The sequence below is a fragment of the Plectropomus leopardus genome, chromosome 14 (genome assembly GCF_008729295.1).
Source record: "Plectropomus leopardus isolate mb chromosome 14, YSFRI_Pleo_2.0, whole genome shotgun sequence".
NCBI classification, from domain to species: domain Eukaryota; kingdom Metazoa; phylum Chordata; class Actinopteri; order Perciformes; family Serranidae; genus Plectropomus; species Plectropomus leopardus.
In genome coordinates this window covers 24,024,029-24,051,213 of record NC_056476.1, presented here as the reverse complement: position 1 = coordinate 24,051,213, position 27,185 = coordinate 24,024,029, and the positions used below count along the sequence as shown (strand labels likewise).

At 39.5% G+C, this 27,185-nt stretch overlaps 1 protein-coding gene across 1 annotated transcript; it reads left to right on the top strand.

Moving 5' to 3' along the window:
* The first annotated feature begins 854 nt into the window (after positions 1 to 854).
* Positions 855 to 24,241, top strand: si:dkey-16j16.4. Its single transcript, XM_042500679.1, has 5 exons — positions 855 to 1,397; positions 11,011 to 11,092; positions 11,271 to 11,785; positions 17,175 to 17,228; positions 22,943 to 24,241. The coding sequence occupies exons 1-5, from the start codon at positions 1,329 to 1,331 to the stop codon at positions 23,066 to 23,068; spliced, it is 846 nt and encodes a 281-aa protein (XP_042356613.1). The 5' UTR covers positions 855 to 1,328; the 3' UTR covers positions 23,069 to 24,241.
* Positions 24,242 to 27,185: the final 2,944 nt, after the last annotated feature.

Sequence of the window (27,185 nt, the reverse complement as noted above, 5' to 3'; positions counted from 1 at the left end):
GTGTGGTCTGTTTAAATATGTTTGCAGCTTGAGGACAGTTGCAACAAGTTGTTGAATTTCCCTGCATGGCATACATCTACTTTTATAACAAGTACACTGTATTAATAACACGGACATGCTTTTAGTACAGGACATGAATTAGAGTATGTATTTGGTGTGGCTCTGAATACGTTTCCACCCCTTGGTAAATTATAGTTTGAATATTATATCCTAAGAGAATCTAAATAAATTAAATAACATGGCTTTAATTTCACCTTTTCAAACGTATGGTCTGATATGTGTTTCCTCCTTGTGGTAAAAGATTATGCTTTTATCTAGCACAGATTTTGACTTCACATAGCAGAACAAGCACAAGTGTAACTAATTAACAATGGCACAATTCCATCTGTGTCCCATTTGTCCCAGTAAGGCAATACCTAACTGATAGAAACAATGTTATTTATGTTATGAATAGATATAATTAATCACATCTGTGCTTTTCATCCTATATCAAGCCGATAGTTGTCAGTTGATTGAGTATTTAAATTGGTACAAAATGAATTTAAACAGAGATATTAAGAACACAACACATCAACCTCCACCACTGTGTCACGAAATAAAAATATGGTACAATTATAATGGCTGCAAATTCACTTGATCAAAAACAGGGACAGCGTTGTCAAATCGCACATAATGTCTTTTATAACATGTAAATTACACCCCTAATATAAAAAGAGGAAGTAAACAGACAAGACAATGTGGCTTTAACTCTCAGCCCTCCTCCTCGAGAGAAAACATGACATCACTCAACAGCGCAGCCAATCAGGGCGCAGTACGCGCAAGCTGGAGGAGCACTCCGTGTGTTCGTGCAGCTAGTGTACATTTGCTTGTGTGTATGTGTGTGAGTGTGCGTGTGTGCGTGTCTGAATGCGAAACAAGTTGATATTATTTTTAATTTTCCCCAAAACATATTTGAATTAAGCTTCGGAAGGAAGTGAGCCGGGTCTACGGTGAGTGAGGCATATTTCACCCTGAGGAAAAGTAACAGACTTTCCACAACAACGGAGACTCAAATGAACTCGAAAATACCAAGTTTGCTACGTACGTTTGAAAACAAGCCACATCTACGCAGTTTAACAAATTTCGGTGTATCGTTTTTTTATCGACACAAGCTAAGTTGAAGCTCGCGCTGTTGTTTTTTTAAATTTTGTGGTTGGCAGTTTGCAGTCTGGCGTGCCTTCTTTTTAAATGTGTAAAGTCGCTCATGTTAGCTTAATGAAGTTGTAACCGTCGCATAAGACACGGTAATAATATTGTAGGGGATAAGCCATAAGCTACTCAGAAGAAAAATGCTAAAGACGCTGACGAAGAAGCTAAGAAGACATTCACTCAATGAGATACATCCTTTCCAACTGAAGGTAAGTTTGACTCACGTACTTACTATTGCAATGCTGTTTCTATTGAGCCACTGTTTAAATGCACATGCTGTAGTTGTCAGTACTGCACTAGAATACACAATACACTTCTGCTGAAATGAGTTTGTTTGTGAACAGCGTGGCTTTACTTTTGTCTTGTGACTTGCTCATTTGTAGGCCAGTTGACTACGCAGCTTAAACATTACAACCCCACAGCCTGTAACCTTGCCTGAATGGGTTTACTGAGTTCAATAACACTCTCTCTTTTGCTTTCATACACACCAATGAGACAGACAATCGACTGTACATTGCCAGCCAGTATGCTCTGATATTCATTCGTGTGCTGTTCGGATGTATTTTTCTGCTTACAAGCACTTTAGCCCATTCATTACCATCCATGTTAGAAGGAATTTACTCTTTAAGGCTAACAGCAGTCATCTCCGAAGTCTGGTCCAGGGGCCACTTGTGACCCTCAGACTGATTTTAAATGGCCCCTGTCTTGTCTTTCAAAATATAATGTTTAATTAAGCCACATTGGTTCATCAAGCAGTATCACTTTGCATCTTTGATGGCAGGACAATCATACAAGTTGTAGACATGCACCAAGAAAGGACTATTCAGGTGGAACTAATATGTTTTCATCAGATCATAAACAAGCAACTGAAAAAATTACCCAACACCAAATATTTCTTGCCAGGTAGCAGATATGGCAACAGCAAAGGAGAGTTAAGTCAACAACAAGGGTTGCTACATTCAGAAGTTATAGAAAGTTGATTACTTTTTTATTAAAGGTGAAACAGTTGGGTCTGTGTCATTTTATGTGATTTGAAAAAAATAGAATAACAATGCACATAGTGCAAAAAGCTGTTGGCCCACAGGCATTTTCACATTATCTAATGTGGCCCCTATTCAAAAAAAAAGTTCCGACATCCTGGCTTTACAGGGCTGAGCCAGATGTTTACATGAAGAAACTGGAGATCCAGACTGCTACACAAACACATCAGCAAACATGTGGCATGTCAACAAACTCTCACTCATTGACTCATAAACTGTAGTTCAGCTGTTTGTCATTTGACAACGTAAATGACTCTGCACTCCTTTTTCCAGACTTCTCTTGCATGTAAGAGTGGATAATCTGTCAAAGTGTCACATTCATAACTGTGAAACTAGTCCACGTTCTTTGCCCACAAAGAGAGGTGGAAATAGCTGTGTTTGCATGGTGGGGAAAGGGGTAGCAATTGACAACAAAAAAAGAAACATTTCTGTAAAAACCTTATTGTTGTGGGCTATAATTGTCCCGACATCCACATCTTTACCCTCCAATTTTCCACAACAGAATCCGTGTAAGTGCTCCACAATTGTTACTGCCTGCTCAGTTTGCATAATGCCTCTTTTCGGTGAGCAGAGGGGTGAATTGTATCCGGCATGGGTCACTAACTTGCTCCATCCACAACATTATTGTGCGTCAACCAACTGTATAGTCGCATGGCAGCCATTTTGTGCCAAAGTGCTCCAGTTCAAAGGCCTGGCTGAGGATGCAGGGGAAAGTGTGCCATCCCTGTTGTCTGCTTTTGTTTGTGCTTGTTGCTGTGCTCAGTGACAACGTTCTTTGGGCTAAGAGTGGTTTGTGTGGTGGGGGAAAGTGAATTGTGAGCGGTGACTAGGCTTGTTGCTTATATCCGAGCCTGATTCACAAGATTCATTCAAGCAGAGCCTTCTGTTTCAAAAACTGATACTCTAACTACAAGAAATTCTTGAACTTTAAAAACAACACTGATTGTCAACCAGAGAATCACCTTTGAGTGAAGGATCACTCTGGTGTATTGCAACTTGGGTCTTATTTTCTTAGCTGTGGCCGTCATCATTCTTATCAGTAACTATAATATTGTACTCACCAACTTAATTGATGAGATCTGGGAACATGGCAACATGATTTAAAATGACTCAGAAAGTATGTAAGCTGTGATGGATATTTACAAGCGACATTATAAACTTTTGCCTTTGTTTTTTCAGGAATTTTGCCAACCTGTTGGTTTGTTTACAGCCTCTCTGATCATCCAACTGCTTGTATTTTTAGGCACATTAAATTCGTAGCAATGTTGTTGCATAGCCAAATCTTCACAATTACTCTGGGGTGTATGAATTATTACTACTGAAAAGAACGGGGGCCAAAGCTACAATTATAAGGCACAAGTTGTAATAAAATGGAACAATCCTTTAAATGGGGACTACAGTGATTTAGTAGTGCACTTCCACTACGGTGCTGGTACCGGATATCTGTAAGGTATTGACAAAAACAACCCAGTACCAGGTAGTATCAGAACTTCTCCAGTCAAACAATACCTACATTCGATACTTTTTGAGCTGCAGACCGGTCCTACATGTCCCAACTCCCTGCTGGATAAGCAAACTTTCTATTGCGGCCATTTCTGGAGTTGCTCTCCTCACAGCCAACAGTCTGTTCAGTGTCTGCCTGGTAAGCATGAGCTTACACAGTAGCAGCAGCTAACAACTCAACTTTGTCGTTAAACCCCTTAATAAGTGTTAGGTAAAATTAGCCATATGATCCTACTAGCTATCTCTCACTGTGTGTGTGCGGGTGGTCTCTAACCAAGCGTCCCTGGCGTTGAACTCACACTACCGCAGCAGTGGCAGCTACAACCCATAAAATCTGTGGTCTGGTGAAGATGAGCGCAGTGTTTTGACAGTGTTCATGCCAAGATGCTGCACAATGTTTAAAAGTATATATAAATACTATAAGCCACTACATTCACATCATAGGTATCTAATGATGTACTGTATTGGTATAACTTTAAGAGTATTGATATTGTTAGTGGTATTGTACCTTTTCAAACAATACCCAGGCCCAACTTCCATAAAGATAGTGGACTTGTGATAGACCCTCAGACAAGACTGGTAAACACCGATGCAGCAGAAGCTAAGTTATCAAAACTTAGAAGTCCCCAAATATGCATGTAACATCAAAAATGCTGGATCCTACATTTCTTATAATGCAGCTCAGTAAACTCCACACCTCCAGTTTGCAGTGCAGGTGTTTTGTCATATGTTTATAGTCTCACATGATAACATCATTAGGGTTGTTGTCTTAGACTCAAAGCCACAGAAGTAGTTTTGCAACTGTTTTACTGGCTGAATGGTACTCATCACAACCACAGTGTTGTTATTTAGTTAAAAGGCTGAAATAAGGAAATTAAAGCTGCAGTTCTTCATATGTTTGGTTATTTGCAGGGTTTCTGTTCTTGTGAATGTCAGCAAACCATATTTTAGTTGCATTGAACTTAAAGTGTCTACCTTTAGAAAACACCCTGGCATTGATGGCGCACTTAGGTGTAGGTGTGGTTAAATAATGACAGCTATTGTTTTGAATAAAGATTATAAAAGCAGAAATCTGATGGAGAATCCAGTGGATGCAGTTTGAGGTTTTGTATCATAAGTTACTCAGACAGTGAGTTTACAGTCTGCTGCAGTGTTCACTTCGTGATCGACGGCTGTTTGACTATTTCCGAATAGTTATAGAAAAGAGGCTATAGGTCTCCTAGGCTCGGTTACAGGACCTATCCCAGGAGCTTGCACTAATCAAGACTACTTATACACACTATGGAGAAGATCCACTGAAGTGTGAGAGGAAATAGAATCAACCATGTCTGACCCAGTGTTGTGTGTTTTCACGAGAGGGGGAATGGAGTGTGACAGTGTCCATGTCAGTGTGGAAGGACAGTGCAGAGCTGATCTGTGTGTGAACTTGGTGGTGTGTGTGTGTGTACGTGTGTGTGCGTACGCTGTGACATTGCCATTGATCCAGCTTAGCAAGCTGCTCAGCGATGCAGGGGACTGACAAGGATTTCATTCAACTGTTCTTGACACACAAACACACAACTCTTTGTCCGTCTTTGCATGTATGCACAAAAGCGTTTTTTTTCTGCTTTATTCATGCGGCCTCACTTTCACTTTGCTTATGGGGCTCAGCTCTCTGAATGATATCAAGTTGTCTATGATTACTTGCCTGGCATACAGACGTTTAAAAATATATACAAATACATTTAAAAATATGAAAATTTGACTTTGCAGTCTATAAATTATGAGGCTGTGCGTTTATCTTAGAAAAGGTTATTTGTGTATCTTTGCAGTTTTGATGTTGCACTTCGAAGAAAATTATTTAATGAATTTAAACATGATCAATTATTAGAACTGAAATGCCATGTTACTTTCACATACTTTCGGAGCCTCATCCCTAAAAAGTTGTGCACAGCAAAACATATCACAGTTGACAAGCTCATATGCCTGAAGAAATATGCAAATATGTTAAGATTGAACTGTGCATTGCACTGCCTCTTAGATAAGCCTATCATCTGTAAAAACAAAACAAAAAAACACTTTAGACAGGTCTCAGACCTTTTAATGGAGTTCTTATTTACTGCAAAACTTTTTGGAAAAAGTGTGAAAACAAGATGGAAAGAGCAGCCAAGCCAGTTTGGTGTAGTTTTTGACATATAGGCCTTTGTTGCTCTCGTGGCTGATGGCAGTCCAAATTCTCACCTCAAACACAATTTGAATATTTGTCATGCAAACTAGCAATGGAGACAGATATAGTAGCTGGACAGTATGAAGAACAACACCACCACTGATTGACTTGAAGATAATATTTAAAATATGTAATCCCAGAAGTTTTTTTTTTTTTTTTTTGGTAAAGCTTGTTTTCAGCTCAACACTGCTCCTCTACGGTCTGTTTTCATTGTGAGTGTAATGCTCATGACTAATAAGCATGTAGGGAAAGGTGTGACTGTGGGTGGCCCTGATAAACATTTGATTAGGATGCGTTTTGGCGTTTCATGTATACATTGTGTACTTCTCATTTGCATGTAGTTCCTCATCTACTATGTTGCATGTGTGTACTTCAGCTGCAGAGTATTTATGGGTGTGTTGCATTATGTTGTGCTTTTGCAGAATACTGCTCATCTTGTGAGGTGCCAGTTCACAACATTTAGTGTCCTGGGAAAAACTTCTGGAAGACAGAATCAATGCTTAGCAGCTGGGATTACAGTATGAGGCAGCCTATCCAGGTTGGAGTGGTGCAATCCAGGCTTAACCACAGTATTATACAGGAGCTGGAAAACAGAATGAACCACTGGAGGTGACAGACTATATGACTATAACAAATGTTTGTCCCTTAAAGTTTTAAAAATACATTGCCTTTAAATACATACAGCAGTTGTCTTCAAAGTTTTCCAGGCCAAGTACCACTTTGCGCAAAGAGAGATGGAGCAGAGTCTCCCTACTACATATATTGTAGAAGAAGAAGAAGGTAGAAAGTAGATTTATTAGTCATTTTTTAAACAAAGTTTTAAAAAAACAAATTACATTTATCCTTGATCCTGCTACATCTTTGGAGTTGAACGGTGAGTTGATGAAAATCAGCGGCTACTTTAAAGATTCCTGCATCGCTCTTGCCTGGAGTTGTAAAGTCAGGAACAGTCGCAGCATGGCAAGGTGGATGGGCTTCACCTGCTGCACTTTTGCCAGTGGTTTCTGAGGTGGACAGAGTCAGTCTCTTGCTTAAGAAGTCACAAAATGATCCATTGCGGCTCATGAGAATGTCCGAATTATAGTGCAGCTTATCGGTTGGTAAGTTTTATCAGTATGTAACTATTAGTGTGCCAGTTCACCTTGCCATTGTGGACAAGTGCTGCTCATTGATTTAGTGCTAACCAGCTCACTTGACTGCAGGATTAAATGCTAAGACTTGTGAAGCAGGATTTTATGATTTTTTTTCCTCTGACATCACATTGTAAAGTATATGATAACTGCTACTTTTTAAAAATAGAATCAGCAATAGTTATATGTTGTTTCTTGCTGGTATGCTCAATGCAAAGGAGCCACTGTCTGTGAGTCAGCTGTCGCTGTACCCCTGGACAGTATAGAGAGGTGCAAATTTCAAGTTTTTCGAACTCTGTATGATAGAATGAAGGCAGTGGGATCCCACGTGCAGATTGAGAAACACAAAATTGCCAAGAAAACCTGCCAACAAACGCCAGGTGTTTCCCAGTTCTGTTGCACCCTCTTCCTCACCATGAGACATAAACGTCATATTTTACATTACAAAAATAACTTTGGCAAAATTGTCACTGATGTTTGTTCATGTTTTAAAAAGTCTTGGGAACTCTTAAATCCAACTTGCCTCAAGCTGTAGGAACCTTGTAGTTTACATTTTTTTTCTTTTTTTAAAACATCAACTCAACATCATATTTTGGAGCTGGAATGGCGGTGCTACAGTAAAGTTAAATAACGATATTCCTCTTCTTGGCAAAGCACTGTCATCCTGCTTAACCATAAACTGAACGTCAGTTAGGCAGTTTGTATTTGTTGTTGCTAGCTATGCCAATGCAAGAATCATATCAGATGTGGTTCACTCAAAAACCTTTCCCACACACAGACATACTGCACAAAGTACAGATGCCTTTTGTAACAATTCCTGAAATTTAGATAACTGTGAGGAGTCAAATGTTATGACCTCTCCCGAGTTTCCTCTGGGTTGAAAACCCAGTGTGACTAAGGGTCTGAAACAGTACTGGGAGTGAAACGTAATCAAATACTCATACGTTTGCTCAGTTTTTGCGTTACACTCCCAGATGAGATTTTCCTAGTTTGAATGTTTTATCGTCTGTTGACACTGACCTGCTTTGCATAAGTAGTACTTTCTCAGATAGTGTACTAGTTGTTCAAGGGGTGGTTGGTGTTACAGTGTTAATACTGTGTGTGTGTGTGTGTGTGTGTGTGTGTGTGTCTGTGTGTGTCTGTGTCTGTGTGAAGTAAGTCACTGTTGTGTCAGGCAGTAAAAGACACGAAAGTATGTATGTGTGCGAGTGTGTGTCAATGTACGTATTAAAGCATATTGTGACACAGCCTGAAACACATGAAACAGTCTTGTAAAAGCTGCACATGTGCTACATTTCTGTTGTTCTCTGATCCATCAACAACCTCTGAGACAGTCCCTAAGGGGAAAGGAAGGCCAAATCGTTACTGTCAGCTTCTATTTGCCTCTTGCTGCACAGACAACGATCGCTCTGTGGAGAAACTTCAGACTCACAGGTCAAAAGAAGCTCAGACAGCTGCTTACTCTGTGGCTTTAAAAAGGCAAAATATGAAGAAAAAATGAGTAATCATCCTGATGATCTCACTGAGTGCGAACGTCGAATTAAATGTCGCAGACAAAACTCGTGTCTCATCGGAATACAATTAAGACACTAAGTTTATGAACCAGCAGCATCACCTCATTCTTAGCATCCCCGTGGCAGTAACTTTTAGTAGGATTTCAGCTGTTTCATGGATGCTGCCCAACAATAATTCACAGGAGTGTATGGTGTAGCTGAAGCCCTGAGCCAGCCACTTGCCAAAATACATTTCCTTCCCACAGTTATTCCTCTGTGTAATTTTCCAACGGAGTTCATGAAGTGATGCTGTTTAGCTTGAGACTCCTCGAGAGTCTTTTTTTTTTTTTGTCTTGTACGCTGGCTCTGGAAGTATTCATTGAGAATCTATCCCACAGCTTGTGTACCAATGAAAAGAAAGAGGGCTACACTCAGGCCAAATCCAAATACTCTCAACAGCAGTGTCAATGCTGTGGTCTTGGGAAAATGGGAAAATCAGGCTACGTGTATTTTCTTACTTTGCTATTTGATACCTTGAAATTTCAGATACTATGCTGGACCACAAGGCTGAATGGGAAGTCTTTTTGCAGTGTTATCTTTGTTTAGCCTTTTTTGGTTAATGTGAGAAGCCATGTCATGTGTAGTTACAAATCACAGAAATTAGAGCTGAATGTAACTACATTAACAGAATCCTATCAAAATAATATGTATGACTTTTGTAGCCATTTTATAAAACTACGTATCTGAGCTGCATAGGAGTTGTTGTCTTCTAATACCCAGTAATATGACATTTAAAATGTCATTTAAAAAATGTAAAAAGTGAGTTTCAGCCATGTAGTGTGATTTTTATTGCACCAACAATGAACAGTCTGTGAAATTATACATTGGAATTCACTCTTAACATGAATTGAATATTCTCTTCCATTATTGGGCTCTGGCTCCTTTCTCCCCTTCCTCTTTTTGAAGAGCTTCAGAAAGAAAGGGTGTGTGTGTGTGTGTGTGTGTGTGTGTGTGTGTGTGTGTGTGTGTGTATTAGAGAGTAGAAGGGAGGACACTGTATGTTTGTGTGGATGAATGTGTGTAAGCACACACACACACGCACGCACAAGCACAGATGGCAGCTGCTCAGCGAGGCCTCAGAGTGGTAATTACTGAGTGTGAGGCGCATTACTTAACTCTTAGCGTTGCAGTCTGCAGGGTATCTGTATTGTTGCTTCTGGTGTTGACGAGGAATTGATTTTAAAGAGACAGACTGGTTCAGGCTGTGGGAAAAGAAAATAGCCTCGACTTAACTTAGACAGGAGCATTACTCAATTTGACTTAAAGCATCTATACTGTATGTACTGTAGAAATGACCACGCCACAAATGGTTTTGGAAATATTCAGACAAAGATTCAGACTATGCCTATGCTTTCATTAGAAGCCTGTTGCCTGTGTTGCTAGTTAGTGGTCTGTTTTCTTGTGGCCAACTAAGAAAATTGAAAAATTATAAAGAACTCCTAATTAGGATTTGGTTAACCCTATTTTGTATTAAATCATTGTAATGGTTAAGTTTTGCTCTTTAATTATTTTTTTGTTTGTCAGGTACTGAAATTGAAAATACTGTTGTTTAAGGGCAAGTTTTAAGAATTCTTTTATGTTCTTTATGGTCAATGTAAAGGGCCTGTTTTTGAGTTGATATCATATGGCATATTTGACCTACAGTGTAGGCTGCCCCAGGGATGATGTTTGTCTGTAGGCCTACGCAGAGGTTTGTGCCACCCTGGTTCCCTTAACTAAAAGCCAATGGGATTTTTCAATTGGATTTTGGATCATTGCAGAAAATAAGCTCCATGGCAAACAAACATTTATATTATATTAAGAAGAAGAAATCTGGTGGTCAGTTGCTAGTGAGGATGGCTGAATGCACAAAGTCTAAAGTTTGGCATCATTTTACCAAATCAACTGTCTTCGGGTTAAAAAATCTTCTTCTGCTGCTGCTGCAGCACCTGTGGCACAGCTGGCACAGTCTTCATCATCATCCACTCACAGCAGCAGTGGTAAGCACACCAAAACTGTGCAAGTCCTGTCAGTTAAAAATAGTAATCCAGTGTTGAAATCTGAAAAGAAGTTGACGGGATAAGAGCTAGTTAGCCTAATAAACAGTTACATAAGGTGTTATTATGATGTGTTCAAGGTCAGCTCAGTAAAATGACTATTAGGCAAAGCTAAATAAAATGTCATTATGATGTGTTCAAATGGAACTTAAAAACAAGAGAATTCCGTTTTTGTCAAGAAACTTAAGTAATACAGTTGTTTGGGTGAGAAATGTTTTTTCCCAGCGATGCAAATGGATAGTAGAGATGGAATTCCAACCTGTTGAATGTTGTTAAGGGTTTTTTATTGTTACGCAATAAAAGCAAAAAAGTCATTCCTGGGGCTCTAAGGTCAATCCTTGTTTTTTTTGTCAGATTTCTTATCATGGCAGTGGAGAAGGAGGGGAGAGTGATGACTCAGAGGGGGAGAACCAGGAGCTTGCACAGATTGACAGAGGTGAGTGCTCTCTGACAATTAAGTATTGTTTATTGTAAGTAGATGATGATCTTCCCTGTCGCTCATTCATTGTCACACATTATGTTTCATGTCAGCAGAGAACATGGCATTGTAGAGCATTCACGTTCTTTTGCAGCCACCTTCTCCTTTGACATTTTGTGTTTATTGACTCCTCTAGAGAGACGGAGAAATTGTGCCCTCACCCCCTTGGCCACCAGCCAGCAGCACAACCAGGGTCCCCTCTCTCCAGCACGGTTACGACGCCTTCGCCTCCTTTTAGATGCCAATCTTGATCGCCATTCTTCAGAGGAAGAGCTGGAACGAATCAGCTGCGGTGACAACAGGAAGTGGGTGTCAGCGCTTCCCCAGCGAAATGGCGATCACCACAGCAGCGCCTCCAGTGATGAGGAGGTGCGGGACCTCTGTGGCTGTGGCTCACCGGCTGCGTCCACCAGACCGCTGGTCGAGCCGGGTGCTTGCCTGGCGGCTTCCCCCAGCCCTGTACTCTTCAGCTCCAGTCCACCACGTAGCCTCAAGCCACCACCCATGCGTTTTCAGCTGCAGGTGGTGCAGCCAGTGGCACGGCCTATTATTTTGACCCACTTTGACCAGTCAGCACCTTACAGAAAGTATCGGCACAGTTACAGCGGGGAGCCAGGAAGGCCCAGTCTGGATCTGGAGAAAATGCAACAGGTTAGTAATCTGGTTACATACCTCATGACTCTTTTTACTAAGCACCAACCTCCGCCCAAAGTGTCAGCTGTGCAGAATTTATTATAACGTCATAGGCAGATTTACATGATATGCTCAGCACATTTTAACTATTATAGTCTGCAATATTGCCAAGTGTTCAAGCAATATCATCACTAAGTTGTTTGATCCATCCAACTATTAAGACCAGGGGAATACTGAACACCATTTAGTCTACAGTTAACATACACACACACATATATATAATATAATATAAAGCTACAACAGATAACTTTTTCTTTTTTTTTTTTTTAGCAATTCTGACATTTTTTTTTAAATTGTCATTTTATACTAATAGTAGTACATAAGACAGATAATCTGTAAATAATAATCATGCTCTTCTGCCAGTTGGTGGGAGGTGCTTCATTTGGACTCATTTTCAGAGGGTTAAAGAATGGAAACTATAGTACTGAATGTAGAAAATGGCCCCTGGGCATGGTATACTGTTATACTATTATGTTGTTAGGTTTTTATTACTGATGTATTAGTGTGTATGCCGCTTTTTAATGTTTTAGGTGGCTTTAGGTGGAGCTACTTTATTTTATGTACTGCTTGGTTGATCAATCTGTAGCTATGCATGTCATATGTCATATTTTCTAAACTTATCATATATTTTTTATCTAAATTGGTGAAGTAATTATAGCTTTCAAATAAATGCGAAGGTGTAAGAAGTACAAATTTCTTCTGAACTCTCGTGGACCAGAAGTATAACGTAAAAAAAAATGGGACTAGTCAAGTAAAGTACAATTCAAGTACTATAGTAAATATACACAGTCGCTTTTCACCACTGCAAAATGCCCATACAGTAAATCAGGGCTTTTAGATAGATTATTACCAGCATAATTATTATGCTCATTAGGTGTTTTTGGACTCTAGGTACTTTTTCAAGTTTTGGAGAACCTGGTTCCAAGAACCCCCCTTTTTTATGCTTCTGCACCACAAGAACTAGGAACAATCGTAGTTCTGTAAATGCCTTTTTGAGGGACTTTTTAGATCCTTTTTCAGAGAACTTACTTTCCCAGAACAAGACAAACCAGTGCACAGGTGACTAATCTAGAAATAAATATATGTGGAGCAGCCAGTGCAGCACCGGTAACCACCATTTTTAAAATCCATTTAAACAACAGACATCTCAAACAACAAACAACTGCTTGGAAAAAACAAAAAATGCTCAGAAATTAACCGACAGTGAAGTTGCAGCATTACAGAGCAAATATGCAGCGGTGGAAATACAATGCGATTTTTTACTTGTCAAAGTGGAAGTGGTATTACTATATCAACCACTGTCCAGCTTACAGTACATCACTTCATTGTTCTTGTTGGTAGTGTGAATGCAAATGTAAAAAAAAGCCATTGAAGGTATGAATCCCAGTGATACAGTTCCACAAAGGGAGTCCCTAGATCTGTTTGGTCCAAAAAAGGCAATTGTCTCGGACTATTTATTTCCAAGAACACCTTATTTCATGATCCCAAGGAACAAACAAAAGTCACAGTGCTCATTATGTGTTTTACACTACCCAACAAGGTGATGTCTCCCTATTAGCCAAATGAATTTTCTGAAGCAATATATGTATTTTACTGAAAATGCTAAAAATACCAACCAGTCTTTCACAACCCTCCCTAACAACTCAGTTAAAATAAGGACTGAGGAGTTTGTACAACAAAATACAATGATGTATTACTAATACTACTAAGCAGCTACCCTACACACACATGGTCACACAAACGTGCACGCTCGCATGAGCAAACAAAGTCTTCCCTTTCCATAGCCGGACGCGAGCCACCACGGTGGTCTGGCTGGAGAGGGATGAAGGAGAGGGAGGCACGGACGGCAGATGTCCGCCCTCGTTTCTCACAAAGGCTGGCAAGCGAGGGGAAACGATGAAGGGGTGGAGGCAGAAGGAGAGGATTAAATACACAACAGAAAAACGACAGCCACTAATGAGTCATGGAGAAGCTGGTCCACTAATCATTAAAATCCAATAGACTTGTTGGCCCACACCATGGATGGGAAAGGGTGTGTGTCAGTGTGTGTGTGTGTGTTTGCAGAGAGGAAACTGCAGGTTTCAGGGGTCCATATGTCCATGGGGTTTTTAGAGAGAAAGAACAGATGATGAGAGACAGCGGGCAGCAATGAGAGGGGTGAAGAGAAAAAAAAAGGGGAAGAGTGTGTGTGTTTTTGTGTGTGTGTGTGTGTGTGTGTGTGTGTGTGTGTGCGTGGCTGGGGTACGCGCCTCTCATCCTGCCTGTTTTTGTGTCTGCATGTGTACATCCTCCTGTCTGTGAGTTTGTTGCTGTATCAGTGTGTGTCTGTTGCCACAGTGCGAGTGTGTCTGTGTGTGTGAGAGTGTGCGCACACTCAGTCAAGTGGAATGGGAGGTGCTGCAGGGAATACAATAGGGGGCCTACAGAGGTAGCTAGCAGACACAGCTCCAGTCTCCCATTAACCCTTTAGCTGGACAACCTCCAGCCCCAAAGTCTGTCTCAACTTCTCCAACATCACCATGTAATTTCTTTCACATATGCTGTTCTGGAGTTTAAATTTGGGAAAGTAAGCCAACTGAGCTGGTTCCTTTTAAAAAAGCAATTTAAAGGTGTCAAAACCGGGGAATTCTGTGTTACATGTGTGGACCATAGGGGAGCAGTGCAAGTGCAAAACTGCTATTAATGGTGGACTGTCCAACATAAAAAGTAATTTTAGACCACAGACTTAAGTTAGTTTAATTATTTCATATTGGAATCTTACATGAGGTCTTCTGTTATATATGAATTGATGAAGATTGAACTGTTTTGTGAGAAAACAATGCCAAAATCCAATTTAGGTTTGCAGCAATATACCTGTTGTAAGGTGCATCCTAATATTAAAGTAGATGATTACTGTAATGTGTACATTTGCTTATTTATGATACTGAAAAAAATGCAGCTGGATGGAGAATCTTATTTTAGTTATTTTCAAAAGGAAACATTTTTACACATTCTTCAATTAAAAAGATTTCAAGTCTTGATTACAGGGATAAAACATTTGTTCAGTCAAAATTACCCCTACTTTGTTTTACTTTTTAAGAGTAATTCTGACTGATGATAAAATTCTTTAATACAGTGATACAGTGAAACTGCGATATTTTTTGAGATGGTTTGGTTATTGTACTGTGAAAATCTCATATATTGCAACCATAGTCCGATTGCGGTTCCCTAATTCTTTTGACGTGACTGATCCTGAACTATCCAAGGCCAGTGATTGGCAAGCAAGACTACCTGGCCCCAGTATGACCAGCATTAGCTCAACGTATTCTCATGCAATGGTTCATATCATATCCTATGAATTAAAGCCATGAATGACGTTGATGTAACGGTATATCGTGACTCAAAATTCACTCAGAGTTCATATAATTCCAAAAACCCGTGTTCTGGCCAAAATGCCGAATTCATGGATTCAGAACACGTGCCCACAAGCTAAAAGGTGAAGTCACAGTGGCTATGACCACTTCTTTTAAACACTATTTTCTCTTTTAGCTAATATTTTCTCCTAAAGGCAGGGTTACAAGATCAGCAGCGTGTTTACTTTCAGTCTCTGATAATCCCTTATGCCTGCTAATCTATGTCTAGTTGCTCAGATGTGGCCCTGCTCTTGTTTGGTAGTCTGATGAATGAGCAACAGTTTGTCTGGCAGATGCTGGTCAGTTGAGAAATATATCAGACCTTTGAACACACATGGTGCAACTCAAAAATATCATAAAAATACAGTTCTTGTGGCTCAAAGGCCCATAGCAGTATTTTTACACAATTCAGCTAATTTACCTCACTTCCAGCTATTTCCTCAAGCATAACATCTTTGGTAAAATCAACTGTCTTACACACGCAATGGGTAATCCCTCACATTGAACATCATGCTTTGTTAAATTCTTGAAGTTCCATGTTTTTATAATAAGATTACATTTATGTAGTAATGCATTTAGAAGTGCAGATGAAAAAGAATATTGTGAGACGACTGTAAATATCAAGACATAAACAGGGGTAAAAGCTTTTACTGGGGATTAGCCCAGATAAGGCAAGCCAAAGGGAATGTATTTGTATAGCAGGTTTCATACACAAGGCAATTTAAATTTCTCTATCACTGAAAAAACAACCGAATAAATGATACATGTCCAACCATCACACACACAGACAAAATCTTTGAAATCCCACTCCCTAATTCAATCATTAAGAGGACTTAGTCTTTGTATTTTGTCATGAATAACCACAACACTCACCCAAAACAGTTAGCTAGCTGGCAAGTCACGACCTGTTGGTCCTGTGTGTGTGTGTGTGTGTGTGTGTGTGTGTGTGTGTGTGTGTGTGTGTGTGTGTGTGTGTGTGTGTGTGTGTGTGTGTGTGTGTGTGTGTGTGTAGTTAAAGAGCAGGGTGGTGCGGGGCGGGGGTGGACAGAGTGATTCTGCTGTAGTCAGAGTGGTGGATGTGTAGGATGAAGAGTAAAGGAGAATGTTATTTATCATGATTATTTTGATTTGGGGTGAGAAAATGTATCGCCATTGAGGTTTTATTCAGTATTAGCTAAAATAAAAAACGAAAACAGATGTATTAATTTGTTTTAAATTTTAAACTTAAAAAATGATATATCTTTAATAACTGTCTTGAGATGCTGAAGTAAGTAGAAAGTTTCCCAGTTTTTAATTTTTGTTCAAGCAGCTTGTAGCCATATGGACTGTAGTCCCATTTATTTTTTTAAAAAAAAAGGAACAAAAAAAAGATAAGAGCCGGCAGGAGGTGAGCATGAGGGCAAGTGCACACCAGCTCTCCCACATCACAACAGCAGGAGTCTTGTGTTTCCATTCTTTCCTGTGCTCCCTTCCCCCTTAGAAGCTACCTCCTCGACTCGAGACAATCCGATGATTGTGTGGTCCCTCCACCCCCACTTTCTTTTTTTTTTTTGAGAATAGTGGAGCTGCGTGGACATGAAGGGGAGTGGGAGAGACAGGATATTGCATAAGACGTACTGTTTAATTTAGTGAGACAGCTGGATTTGCCTCACTTCCTTGATCATCCTGATTCGCTGTTAATTGACTCCCAAATTCTTGTCATGTCAGATGTTGCTGTTTTAATGCCATCTTGCTGTTCAAACAATGGTTTTGAAATTGTTGAGCACATGAACATTATCCAGACAGTAGTAGTAAAGTTAGTTTTTGGGCTCACTGTACAATAAGTTATTGAACTGTGTGCAGGATTTACAGTTTTTGGATTGTCATGGATGTTCATAAAAGTTTCTGCAGAAGATTTTTTTTTCAGAACTTAATGCTCTTTCAAGGCTGTCATTGTGCATTCTTGTTCTCCACAGAAAATGCTGCTGAAAAAGAACTGCGGAGGGAAAACGCGGACTATAAAGATTAGGGTGAGTTAATTTTTACTTGCCCTCACAGTACATAACCAAAACCATCTTGTAGTATTTCGTCCTTGTGAATGCGAACAATTTATTGTCAGTTAAAAACCCTGTTGCTGATGGCTATCATAAAAATATTTTGTTTATACAAGTGTTATTAATTTGAAGGTACAAACACACACACACTTACACACACAACCTTTCCCTTTATGCGGACCCATGATAGGCAGTCCAGATCAGGGTGTCCATTACAGCAGCGATAAGGTTGCAAGGTTGCTCAGCCCCCATGAACAGCCCGGCCTGTCTTGTCGCCAGCACCTTGATGTCCATCCAACTGCATACTGGGACAGCATCTGGCAACAGCGTTTGTTCCCATGCCCTGCTAACAGCAGAGCCATGCCTGAAATGTCCGAAAATCTGATAGCACTGTCAGATTGCTTTTGCAAACATCACCCAGCTAAACAGTATTTGCTGCAGTGATACCAAGGACAAAGAAACAGGGAGAAAAATGTGCTTTCTTTTCCAGGTTTTGTTTGATCTCTTGATCTCAACAACCTCTAATAGCCAAGCTTTCCACTCGTCCCATTAGCGGTCTTAGAAGTGCACATTTACTCGCCTAAATAGCTCTGTAAACACAAAGGTATATTCCCGAGATAGTGTCCTGACTGATCTTCCCGTAAAGTGGTTTTCCAAACACAACCTCTAATAATAATCCACAAACTTGCATCTGCGTCTGGGTTGATTTTGTTTGTAGTGGGTAAGGGAAGCATGTTGGAGAGTCGACTGGAATAAGCCTGAGCATCTTGGCACAGAGCAGGGTACTCCAGAAGGATGCACAGTGTGGTGAGAAAAGTGACGTTATTATCACGTTGTGTGGGTTAGTGTCAATGGAACCTTATCACACACTTGTTTATGTACACGCACACACACATCAACTGTAACAGCATCGAGGATGCTCCGATCCTCCATATTGAAGCATGGCTGAGCAGTACAAAAATGTAAAAAACTGATCTTCGAAAGAGAGAGGAAAAACAAGCGAGTGTCGTTGAGAGATGGAGCTGAGGAGGAGGAAGAGGAGGTGGAGTGTTGTCGGTTCCCCTGTGATGTATTTCCAGGGATGAAGTCATTTTCCATTTATAGCCTGGCCGGCTGCTATCTGTTTAGCTCCACTGATACATAGAGATATTGCTCATTATCCTCTGTTCTCGCTGGTGTAGTCGGTAGTGTTGTTTTCCCTGTCAGTGACGTCTGTGGGCATTGGGTATGTTCCAGTTCGTAGATTTTTCTTGAAGTGAGTACACAGTGAGTCTTTGGATTGATGAGCCATTCTGAGGCCTGTGTTGACTCTTTTCTAGCCTTTGTGCCTCTGCGCACAGTGATCCACCCCATCTTCTATATCTTTTCTCCCCGCTGCTCTCTCTCCCGTACCTCTCTCGTCCGCTCCCTCTTTTATTTGTCAGCCCTGTGTTTCCTGGCCAGGATCCAGAAGAGACACTGGATCTAGATGGGGCCCCGGTTTTGAGACTGGATTCAAGCATGGGAGTTGTTACAGGAGTCGAGGAGGTCGATTGTCGTGGTTGTGGTGTGTGTGTGTGTGTGTGTGTGTGTGTGTGTGTGTGTGTGTGCGTGTGCGTGTGTGTGTGTGTGTGTGTGCGTGCGCTTGAGGAGGGGGGTTCATGTGGAAGTAGTAGGAAAACACAGCTTTGGCTGCTGCTGCTGAGGCCTTCCCCCTCTAGGGGTTGGAGGTGAATAGGAGAGTGAGGTGATGAGAGCTTCCCAGGCTGCAGCAGGCAAGAGTGATGGCGTCTGATTTCAGCCACCGTAAAGAATGGGTGGAGAGGAAGGCGAAGATTGATTGAGGTGAGGTAAATGGTGCAGAGAGTGGAGGGGAAAACTAAATTGAAGGAAAATGTGCCACATACCCCCTTTGATTCTTGATTGAGGTAAACTACATGGCTTGGATGCGATGGAAAGGCATTTTTGGCCTTAGCATTAGGACAAACAGATGTTTGAGGAGTAGAGTGAGATTTTTGGAAAAACACTTTTTCGTTTTCTTGAAAAGAGTTGGATGAGACGATAATATAACTCCCATAACTGTTTGTTAAAGGGGACCTAGTATGTTTTTGCTTATTTTCTGTCATATATCCAATATTACAGTGGTGTATGTTGAGAATAAATGTGGCCAAAGTTTTAAGTAATGAGGTAACCATCTTTAAAAATACTACCCGTGAGCTAAAACCTCAGACTGTTCTGAATACTCTGCTTCCAATGCCGATTTTTTTTCTACTTTGGCTTCAAGCTGATCGCAGCTCATGATGGATTTCTTAATATGGTCATCTGCTCCACTGTAAGTGTATACATTAGATACACTGCTACATGTAGCCACATGCTTAAGTTAGGAAAACTTGTAATCTGGGTTGCTGTTGTTATAAATTTTTATCCAGTGTTTGAACATAGTCCTGCTGGAACATTTCAGGTTGTGTTTAGAAGCTTTTATTTGTGATTTTTAACGGGGAATGTGCCGGTATGCATGTTTATTCCATGGCTGCAATTTCACTGCTACATGTAGCTACATGCTACTGTCAGGGAAGCGTATAAGCAAAAAAAGCATGAGCAAAAACATCAGACTTCAGACCGTTTTAAATACTCTGCTTCCAATATTTTTTTTCTACTTTGAATTCATACTAATGTCAGTTTATAATGGATTGCTTTATATGTTCATCGGCTTGGCATGCTACTGCAAGTGTTTACATTATGTACAATGCTACATGTGACTATGTGGTAACATCATGGAAATATGCAATCCTTGTTGCTAATGTTGTAAATTTCTCTCAGAATTTGGATCAGTTGTTTTTCAAAGCTGTTATTAGTGATTTTTCACAGTAGAAATTGCTGTTGTTTTCCATTACAGTCATTTCCTGCAGTGATGGTGCAGAGATGCCAAGATGCGGAAAACCCGTAAATGCTGACCAATCAGATGAGAATGGGCTTTTTTGGAGTGGCTTTAAGAGTCGGGCGTTAAAACTGAGCCTAACAGAAAAGTAACATCTGTTATAAGTTCAATTTACAACACAAATGTTGCAGGTAGTATTTTCTAAACAAATAAATGTTATATCAGACTCTTTATGGACAGATACACTTTTTGTTAAAGGACTGTCATTGGGATCAGGAGCCACAAACTAAATCAGTATGTTCAGGACATCTCTGCTTTTAACTGAGCCGTTTGACTTGACATTTGCCATTGCCCATGCAGTTATCTGTTCATGTAATAAACAGAACTCTTCTTTAACAGAAGGATGGTAACACAGTGTGGAAACTTTTTTAGATGTGCAGATTTGGACCTAGACTAATGATCAACAGGACAAATACAAAGAAAGGCATTTTTGTCTAACCAGTAAGGCTTACGGAGAATTGAAACATTGCTTATAATTTGACCCAGCTCTCAAACTGCTGCTTTTGATGTCTGTACAAAAGGAAGGCCTTGTACTTTTGGGACCTGTACTTTGTCTGACCCTTCTTGGCCCTAAATGTCCGTCACACTGCAGATGTAACCACGGGACAACGCTGTGGGGATTGCTAACGTGGATAGGGAGCCATCCTGATGTACAACTCTCTCCTCCACAGTTGGGCTGTGGAGGAGAGAGTTGTACATCAGCTACCATATGGCGAACACCTTAACACAGTTGACATCCATCAAGTTAACCGTAACTTGTTCTTGGGCTAAGATTTGCTTTTCCACCTCTCACTTTTTGCCTCTTTATATAAACATTGAGAGATAAAACAGCTCTAAGTGGTACTGGGAATTGTTGCCGTGTTACTGCGGCTCAGTTGTCAGTACTGAATCCCTTAAGATGTTGGCTGAAGTCATAGCAACACCCGTAGGCTTACATGCACTGTTAATGGGGGCTTATTTCATATGCACTGATGTTACTGGGAGCTATCCCAGGAGTAGTGGGCATCTGAATGGAATCAGTTCTCAAAGAGGTGTTCAAGAATGGGAATATATACAGCAATCCATATAAACAGAAACTATTTTGAATAGGATCAGCTCCTAATTACAGTGAATCTGTCTTAAGGTCCTAATCTTTCTCAGTCCACTCTCTCACAAACTTGCCCCCTCCTCTTTTAGCAGGCTCTGGAGAAAGTGCTGCCTCACTGCCAAATCCAACAAAGTCATTTCCTGTCGTTTCCTGTAGAGAGGAAAATGACCAGGGCTAATTTTAGACAGAGGACTTGTAGAGTCACAAGAAGTAAGGTTCTGCTCAGAGGGGAGAATGCTTCATGAGTGGAAAAGCATTTATGTCACTGATTCTAGAAGTGTGAAAATGTTCTAAGGAGGTAGTCATTTTGCCATCACTGCTACTTTGGTTTTCAGCCACTTTTCTCACATTCTAATGACACTGCCACACATTATGCTGCAAAATGAAAAACTGACATACTGTAACTGACCAACAAAATCATAACTACAGGACATAGACAATGCATGCCATTTCCAAACACCTATATTTCTCAGCGAGAAAGGAAATTATATTTGTATGCTCATGTTAGACTTACAGAACACCTTCTATACTATTGATCATGGTATTCTTTTAATGTAATGGAAATGTATAGGCCTTAAATACAGAGCTGTAGAATGGTTAAATTCTACATGCCAAACAGGAAACAGGTGTGTAAAGTTGGTGAGGCCTTGTCCACAGTCATGGAGGTCGCATGTGGGGTACCACAGAGCTGCATTTCAGGACCACTGTTGTTTTTAATTTATGTTAATATGCTGGCAGCAGTGACATCAATTGTGATACTTCACACAGATGACTCTAACTTACTTGTATCTTGCAAAGACACCACAGTAATACAAGAAACTCTCAGCAGGGAGGTGTCTCTGGTAAGAGATAGAATCCAATGTATTTGGCACAAAGCACAAGCTTAAGAAAAGCAATACAATTAATGTACAGTGTGAAGAAAATATCATTAAATCCAAAATGAGTGTCAAATACCTTGGAGTCTCTCTATCAAACTGTCTGTAGTAACAAAATTGCAGCTATGATCTTATCTAAAATTGTTTTAAAATTGTCACACCGGATTTTTTATTATTTAAGTGAAAAAGGTGCAAGTTTGCTTTTTAATTCAGTGCCACTTGGACTATGCTTGCGCTACATGGTATAGTGGGTTTTCCCAAAAACTTGAAAGTAAATTGCAGGTAGCGCAGAATTATGTCAACAGATACATGCTCAATGTTCCTCCCATGAAACATATATGCCCTGCAGAAATGAAGCATGTGGATTATTACCTGTTGAAGACTGCATTAAACTGTTTGATATAAATCACAAAAGTGCCCCAGAATATATGAATTATTAAACTGACATGGTTAAAAGTCAACATAATAGCAACACAAGAGCAAGCATTATGTCATCCAGTGTTGTTTGGAGCGTTGATGGTTCACCTTTGAGGGAGGTCATTGAACCATGAGCGTTGGTTTGCAAGAGGTATGAGTTTGTTCATAATGTTTTTTGTTTGTTATGAATTATATGTATGTTTCAAAGAATTACATGCTGTTTCCACCGAGGACCAATTTGGCAATTAGTGTTTTTAATGCTTTAAGTGCTATCCTCTGGTATTTGATGCCATGATACTTCTTTGAGTAGTTGTTCTTTTATAGTCCTAATAAAAATCAAATCAAATTAAAGGCATGTTAGTCATTATAACTACTCGTCTCTCTCAATCCTCAGAATCTGACAGGCAGTCGTCCTCCGCCCCGGTACACCTACGATCCCTCCATCTTCGCCTTCCGCTCCTTGAGTACGGTGCCCCCCTGCAGCCCACTGACCCCGTCCGAGGATCCTCCCTGCTCATAAGGAAATTCATCCACTTCCAGATAATCCTCCCTCCCATCCCCCTTCTCTTCATTCCCAGATGGCTGCTTTTTTTGTGGCTTCTGCAGCGAGACCAAGGAGCAACTGTTATGAGACTGACTGCTAGAAAGACATTTGTTTGATGGTCAAACTATTGCACACTCAGGTAATCCCACCCTTCTTCTAAGCTGTCACTTTGATCATTGTCCTTCAAATCAACAAGAACATTTGGAGAATAAAATGGCCTAAACACAACATTTCTAAAGGATACTTCAGGTATTGCATAGCTGTTTCTGAAAAGGTCTGTGATTGGAGGAAGAACGATCAAGAAGCAAACATGGACCAGAGTTGGTACAAAGGGACAAGGCTGACCATTCTGAAACCTGAATTTAATTCTGGGTTGGATCAATATTTAATGGAAGTAATGCATGTAAGACAATCAAATGGTTCCAAGGTTTCTTCCTTTTGATGTGATTACTGGACATCTTGTAAGGTTCTTGATAACTTTATATACTAAACATGGCAAGGTGAATCACCTGATATCTTGTTATTGTTGAGAAACATAGACAGTGGTCACATTCGTCCGTCTGAAAATACTACGATGTGTTATTGAATATGCAGGTCGTGATGAGCTATAACAAAACATGTATGACATGTATGTAGTTGAATAGTCGACCTTTGACCTTTGACAATGTACCTTTCTTAATGAATGTGTCACTTTTTTTAGTCCAGGTCAGAGTTAAGTACTTGTATCCTCTTTCCTTGCATGAATTCCACTGTTTTTGCAGAAAGAGCGGTATGTGGAAATAAGAAAGTATGAGAATAGTTTGCTGCACATTTGGCAAGTGTAATTGGTGCTGTGTTATGCATAGCCTACTTGTAGTGTGCCATTTTTTTCCAATATTGTACCTCATTACTTTCTAGGTAGAAGAGGACCACTGGTTTATCAAAGACACCCCAGTGTTTTCTAAAGATCTCTTAATGCCTTGAAATCACATTCCTGTCGTATTGAATGAAACTTGAGGTAGCTCTTCTCAGCTCCTGAAACGATCAACTGATTAAACACAATGTCACCACTGTAACTAAGATTTCGCCGGAGTGAATGTAACATTGTGACATGTTTTCGTCCATTGTTGCACTAAACGAATCAATAAATGCCCTGTGGCCTCTTGTTTAGGACAAGACTTTTTTTGGATGTAATGTGAAAAAAGGGAAAACCTCAACGACAGATTGGGTAAACATAATACAACTGGCAGTACACCCCATCACTATCATCAAAATACTTTTATTTGTCAAGGAAACCTAGAGCTGTTGTCGGCTTATGTTTCCCTCCAACAGTTTATGTTGGTTTTTCCTTCAATTTTTACACATTTCTAAGTCACAAGATTCTTCACTCTCCTTTAAGCTCAGTTTTTACCTACAATGTATTTATCTATATCACTTGCTTTCTACCAGAGTGACTGGATAAACTTAAAGGCAGTGTTTCTCATATGGGGTTAAGGGTTGCCCCAGGGGTACTTAGGAGCACTGCAAGGAGGGCCTGAGAATTTTTTACTACTGTTAATACTAAACTGTTAATATTAACTTCAGTTAAAATTATGAATAATTGGTAATAATTACTTATTTTACTAATTCATTTAACTAAGTTCAATAAAAATGTACATGTAAGTATGATAAACCACATTTTATAGTCAGTATTCTCTATTTTTTTTATTATTGCTGTGTTGTTTTGCTTCAGACAAACTAAGGTTCCCAGAAGTGTCTGACAACATTATGGAAAGGATCACTACGGAGGAAGACTTTTTTGTTAAATTGTGATTGCGTAACACACCAGGGTCTATTTAAAAAAAAAAAAAAAAAGAAAAAACAAATTTAGTGTCTACAGAGCAAGTATATTTTCACATCTAGCTTGGTAAATTAAAGGAGCCATTTGTAATTTCCAGCCACTCAGTGCAACTGAATTGGGGGGGGGGCAGTATTTCACCCTTAAAATGTCAGTCTACAACTGTGTCCATACAACCGCAATTACAGTCAGCAGTCAAAAATAAAGGAAAGTCAAAACTGACAGCAGTATGGCCTATGTCCTTCAGTTTCTGAACAACATACTGATGTCGTTTGATGAAAATGCCATAATATAGCATGTCATCAGAAGTTGCTGAGAATGTCATTGTGAAGGTTGTTTGTATGGAGGACCCAAACTGCAGAGATGAAGACGAAAGAAGGTGTAAGAGTGTTTATTTGTGTTGATCAAAAAGAGGGAACAAACAAAGGCTGGCTGCTGGCCGGCGTGGCAGACCGAAACACTCAGACAGGTGAGTAGTCAGGCTGGAGAGTCTGCGTAACACAGGTGAAGCTCACTGGAGACAAGCACAGGGTAGAAATCAAAAATCAGCCAGTAGGTGAAGAAACACAAAACCACTGCACAAGGTCAGCCGAAAACACACAAGAGCACAGAAGAATCTAATAACAAGTGATCTAGCAGAGCACATAGTTACCGACTGCAATAGAGTGCACCGGCACTGGAGCAGAGTCTCAACCAGGATTAAGAAGGCTGCAGTGATTGTCAGATGAAATTCAGGTGTGCCTCATCAGGGGAAGCCAGCCACACCTAACGTCGCACACACACACAGGAGGGAACATGCAGAGGGGAAAAAGAAGGGGGAGAAACATTAAAAACAATACCATACAGTAACCATGACAGTCATACGATATAATGTAATTCAAATTGAATAGTGTAGAATGTTGAAAAAATTAAAGTATAATATGTTGTTCAAAAATCGATAAAAACGTCACAGTTTAGTTTGTGGTTCAAAAATTGATAAAAACATCATAGTAAAGTATGCTATTGTATGGCCTCTTGATCAATTTTTCAACAACATGATATACAATGATGTTTTAAGCAGTTTTTTATTCACATGCTATAGTATGATGTTTTGAAAACATTTTGAACTTAAATATGACATTTTGATCAATGTTGATCATTTTCAACATGCTATAGTATGGCATTTGGAAATGTTTTTTAGCCACATGTTATTGTATGGTGTTTTCATTAGTTCTTGAACCACGTGCTATAATATGATGTTTTAATCAATTTTTGAATGTCATGCAATAGTATAACGTTTTCATCAATTTTTGAATGACATGCTATAGAATGACATATTAGAGCTTGTAGAGTTGCTTCACAGTATAGCATGTCGAAAAAAAGGGCCAAAAAATGTTTGAATGTTCGAAAATGTTTGCCAAAAACCACATAGTAAAGTATAATGAAAAATCTCAAATTTTGAATGTCCTAAAAATGTCTGAAAATGGCATATTATAATTCGTAGAGACGCACCATAGTATAGCATGTCGGAAAAAGGCCAAAAATGTCGTAATATAGCATGTCGAAAAAATTGCTGAAACCGCATATTATAGTATGGCAAAAAATCTCAATTTTTGACATGTCCTAAAAATGGCTGAAAACTATTCTACGAGTATAGCTCGTGGAGACGTGTCGTGGTATAGCATGTCGAAAAAACGCCCATAAAGGTCAAAAACGTCATAATATAGCATGTCAAAAAATGGCCGAAACAGCATAGTATAGTATTGAAAAAAACTAAAAATTTTGACATGAACTAAAAATGCTAAAGCTCATAAGCTTGAGCTCATAGAATTGTGTCATAGTATAGCATGTCCAAAAAAGGGCCAAAAAAGGCATAAGATGTTTTTCTGATTTTTTTATGACATTCTATACTACACAACATTTTCAACAATTTTTAAAAGATATAGTATCAGTTTTTTATGATTTGTCTGAATAAAATTGTATACAATATTATTTGCAGTTCTTGAACGACATACTATACTATGAGTTTTTTAATGTTTAATTTTGGACAACATACATATATACACTAAGAGGTTTTCATCATTTTTTGAGGTAAATACTATACTAAGTTATTTTATTTTAATTTTTGGACAGCATACAATTACATGATGTTTTTATAATTTTTTGAACGCATAATATTATTCAAGGTTTTTATTATGTTTTAAATGACATACAATACTATGATGTTTTTATACATTTTTTAACAACACACTGTTCTCTAAAGGTTTGGGGTTTTTTTTTTTTTAGTTCCTTAAATGA